The 4,643-nt window shown below is 54.7% G+C and overlaps 1 protein-coding gene across 7 annotated transcripts in view; it reads left to right on the top strand.

The window, feature by feature from the left end:
• PDE4A (phosphodiesterase 4A) overlaps positions 1 to 3,798 on the top strand; it is a 44,666-nt gene extending 40,868 nt beyond the window's left edge. For all 7 annotated transcript variants that reach the window (XM_029919105.1, XM_029919104.1, XM_029919103.1 and 4 more), the window contains one exon: positions 1,216 to 3,798. In XM_029919105.1, coding sequence (XP_029774965.1) covers positions 1,216 to 1,896 — 681 coding nt within the window. In that variant the 3' untranslated portion in view covers positions 1,897 to 3,798. The remainder of the gene's footprint in view (positions 1 to 1,215) is intronic.
• Positions 3,799 to 4,643: the final 845 nt, after the last annotated feature.

Genomic DNA, 4,643 nt, shown 5'->3' on the forward strand with positions numbered 1-4,643 from the left:
CCCCCCACCCCCTCACAAAAATAAATAAATGTTAAAAAAAATTTTTAATTGAAAAAAAAAGAGGGGCGCCTGGATGGCTCAGTCGGTTAAGCGTCCGACTTGGGCTCAGGTCACCATCTCGCGATTTGTGGGTTCGAGCCCCGCATCGGGCTCTGTGCTGGCAGCTGGGAGCCTTGAGCTTGCTTTGGATTCTGTGTCTCCCTCTCTTTCTGACCCTCCCCTGCTCACACTGTCTCTCTCTGTCTCTCTAAAATAAATTTTAAAAAAACTTTAAAAAAAAAAAGAAAGGAAAAGTCTAGAGAAAGAATTTAGCTCTCTTTGGCTCCATGACATTGTCAGGCACTTAGGAGATTTCAGTGTTCAGTCTTCTATCATCGGAAGCATGAGGCCTTTGTCCCTAAAGATGCCTCTCATGGTCATGGATGCTGTTGAAACGCTCGCCATTCTGGCCACATCGCAGGGAAGAAAGGTCTCTGCCAGCTGAAGCGGCACCCCTACCCCTCACCCGGGTCTTCCATCTCCATGTGGTCACATTGCCACTCTTCTCTTTGCAAAGGAGGCTGGGAAATGTAGTTTTTGCCTATTTGGGGAAAGCACTGCCTCCAGCAAGAAAAAAATGAAGATTTTGTTCATTGGAAGGAGGGAAGATAATATCAGTGTCAGCCAGTACTCTGCCGTGGAATTATTTCTAGTTTTTCTTTGTTGCAAAACAAGTCATTATTAGTATGTGTGGTGTACCGCAATGTTTTAAAACATTTTAATTTTTTAAGTTTATTTATTTATTTTGAGAGAGAGAGAGATAGCATGAGCAGGGGAAGGGCAGAGAGAGAGAGAGAGAGAGACAGAGAGACAGAGAGAGAGAGAGAGAGAGAGTCCCGAGCAGGCTCTGTCAGTGCAGAACCCAGCGCAGGGCTCAAACTCAAAAACCTGGAGATCATGACTTGAGCTGAAACCAAGAGTTGGTTGCTTAAGCGACTGAGCCTCCCCAGAGCCCCCACAATTTTCTAAAACTAATTCCCAACTGACAGGTGTAGGGACGTTTCAGTATTTGTTTACATGTCATACGTGATTTTTCTTTTTTTCTTACGGGTACAAGTTTTTCCAGACTGGACCTGGAGTTGGAAATTGACTAGGTTAAATGCTATCAGCATCTTTGAAACTTCACTGGATCCCACAGCCGGCCACCTGTTGACACCTTTGTCCCTTCTCTCCCAGGTGGGTTTCATCGACTACATCGTGCACCCGCTGTGGGAGACGTGGGCTGACCTGGTCCACCCAGACGCCCAGGAGATCCTGGACACGCTGGAGGACAACCGGGACTGGTACTACAGTGCCATTCGGCAGAGCCCGTCACCGCCGCCTGAAGAGGAGCCCAGGGGGCCTGGCCACCCACCGCCCCCCGACAAGTTCCAGTTTGAGCTGACGCTGGAAGAGGAGGAGGAGGAGGAGTTGTCTGCCGCCCCAGGGGCACTGGAATCGCTCGGGGCTCAGGATGCGTCCCCAGCTGTGGAGCTCTTGGAGGTCCATGGCCAGGACAGGCCCACGGGGGTGAAGGTACAGGAACCTTGGGTCACGCGGCCTGCAGACTCAGCCGGTGGCGTGGCCGCGGGCAAGGACAAGGCCGGGTCTCCAGAAGCATCCGTGGATGCCGTCGGCTGCAGCAGCCCCCTGGCCCTGTCTGCCGAGAGCCCCCTTCTGCCCGCCTGGAGGACCCCGCGCGCTGCACAGCAAGTCCCGGGCCTCCCGGGCCTCCCCTCCATGGTGGCCGAGGCGGGGGCCCAGAACGAGCACCAGGCCGCCAAGAGGGCGTGCAGTGCCTGCCCAGGAACATCCAGCGAGGACCCCCCACCACTCCCGCCCCCCGGCGGGTTGGGGGCAGTTGGAGGCCCTACCTGAACCCCGGCCCCCGCACCCTCTCGCCCTCCCTGTCCCCGTTCACCGCCATCACCCCACGACCACCTCCTCCACTGCCTCAAAGACTCTTGGGCCTCCTGAGAAAAAAGAAAACAGAAAAGTGGGGTTTTTTCTCTTTTCTTTTTTTCCTCTCTCCCCCGACCCCCACCCACGGGGCCTCTTTTTGGAGGTGGGGGCTGGGGAACGAGGGCCGGAGGTCCCGGAAGGGATTTTATTTTTGGAATTTTAATTGTTACATTTTTAGAAAAAGAAAAAAAAAAAAACAGGATGAAACACAGCAACTGTAGATGCCCCTGTTCCCGACGACCCCCTGTGTCCCGTCTGCACCCACCGCCCCCTGCCCCGGCCCCAGGCCTAGTCTTCCGGCCTCCTTGGCCTCTCTGCCCAGGCCTAGGCAGGCATAGCACCTCCCTTCCAGGCTTTTCTTCTGAAGTTTGGAGGGTCTCTGGAACCCAACCAGGAATAGCCATTCCAGGCGGGGTGGGGGAGTGGGGGGTGCTGTCACCGTGGGAGGCCCCAGCTCCAGCCCCTCTGGCGCACTGCCCACCCCCACCCAGAAGTCTTCCGCCTCACTTTGCACAAACCTGGCAATACTAACCCGAGAGACAGGGATGGGGATAGGGGAGCCGTGGGCTTTAAGATGTAGAAGAGGCGGGTTTTGGAGGCACATTCACACCACCAACCTGGGGTCTGAGGTTTGAGGAGGGCCTGATCCCCCCCTCCTCGCCCCTCCGCTTGCCATCCCCTTCCCCTTCCACTTTGGGTTCCGTTTGAAGTTTCTCCATTGGTGGGGCCGGGGGGATGGCTCCGAACCACACCCCTCTGCCAGCTGCTTCTCCTCTTGTTTCTGCCTTAATGATTCCCATGGCCATAGGAGAGGGGTTCGCAGTGGCCCCCATCCTGGCACCCCACCCCCCTCCCAGCATCCTCCTGACCCCCTTCATGACCCTTTGCCCTAGGAGGAAGCAATAACAGTGTACACCCACATCCCCTTTCTGGGCAGCCCTCTCCCACCCCGGCACCAAAGTCCTTTCTCCTTTGCACCCCCCTCCCCGGCCACGCCTCCCCCTCTCCCCTTAGCTATTCCTGGAGCAATACGACAGACAGATGCAAGGCCATTTTTCTCCAAGCCATGGGGGACCTGTTTGGAAGGAAAGACCCCCTCCCATCTCCCCCCTCCTTTCTGCCATTTGGCCCAGTTCTGCAGCTGGGCAAGACAGGGCCTCTCTCTCTCCTGCCCCTCCTGCCCCCCACTCTGAGCACACGGTACTGTAGCCCCCGGCTGCCCCAGCCTTCCATCTGTCTGTCCATCCCTGTGGGGAGTACCACCTGCTCCCGCCCCCGTGACGCTGTACAGGGTTCATTTTTGTAGCAAAAGTAGTTTCTGTCCCAGCAATGACTGGAGTGGGACTTCTTTTGGTTTTCTGTTTTTTTCTTCTCTCTTTTTTTCTTTTTTTTTTTGTACATACTGTAAGGTTGGTTTGTAAATTATCCTACAGAGGCAAAAAGGGAAAATGAACTTGCCCTTCCCCAGCTGACGCAGCCAGGGGAAGGAGGGGTGGGGTCTCCCGGAGAGAGAGCCCCCATTCCCACTGTATTATACAAACTGTACCATAGACCCCAAAAGGGCGGATTCAGCGCTGCCGTTTGATGGGAAGTCGTGTCATCTTTGGGGGGCGAGGGCTGAGCAGAGCCTGCCCCTTGCCCCTTCCCCGGGTGTGACTGGTGAGCCGGAACCCCACCCCCACTCAGGGCTCCTCTCCCCAGCGTGGGGGTGGGGTGCAGGGCCCTCTCTCGTGTTGTCCAGTTTGCCGATCAGTCAGTCCGTTGATCGATAATCAATCCTTCGATCTCGTCTCCAATTAAACCGAGGCTTTCACTGATCTTCCTGGCTTATGTGACTTCCTTTCCCACCCATGTTTTGGGAGACGCGCCCCTTCTGCACCGTCTGCCTGGGGTGGGATAAGGGGAGAGAGAGATTCCGTTCCTATCCGACAGGTGTGGCGGGAGGCAGCCCCCAGGCCTGGACCAGGTGTGGCTCAAGGATTGGAGGTTGTAAAGTGGCGGTTCGGCCCAGTCCTTGGAGGCTGGCCTACCCAGGTAAACCCCACTTCCTGTACACAGCATCTCGGACACGACTCTGGGTACTTCTGGAATCTCAGAGTCATTCCTGGAAACCTCAAGGGGGCCTGATTGATAACACCTCCACCACCTGGCTGCCAGGCCCTGATAAAATGCCGTGCAGACATTAAACTTGATAAACAGCCACAAGAGACTTCACTTACCTCTGTAAGTTCTGCGAGTTCCCAGTGTCCTGGCCATTTGGGTGTTGCAACCTTCGCATTGCATTAAAACAAAACCCAAAACAGACCTGAATATCTTTTTTTTTTCTTAAAGATTTTATTGATATACTTTTAAGATTTCATATTTTTGTGTAATCTGTACACCCAATGTGGGGCTTGAACTCACAACCCTGGGCTCAAGAGTCACAGGCTCTGGGGCGCCTGCGTGGCTCAGTTGGTTAAGCATCCGGCTTCGGCTCAGGTCATGATCTCACGGTTCGTGGGTTCGAGCCCCGTGTCGGGCTCTGTGCTGACAGCTAGCTCAGAGCCTGGAGGCTGCTTCGGATTCTGTATCTCCCTCTCCCTCTGACCCTCCCCTATTCCCACTGTCTCTGTCTCTCAAAAATAAATAAAGAACATAAAAAAAAATTTAAAAAAAGTCACAGG

Source organism: Suricata suricatta, chromosome 12, assembly GCF_006229205.1.
Source record: "Suricata suricatta isolate VVHF042 chromosome 12, meerkat_22Aug2017_6uvM2_HiC, whole genome shotgun sequence".
Taxonomy (NCBI): Eukaryota; Metazoa; Chordata; class Mammalia; order Carnivora; family Herpestidae; genus Suricata; species Suricata suricatta.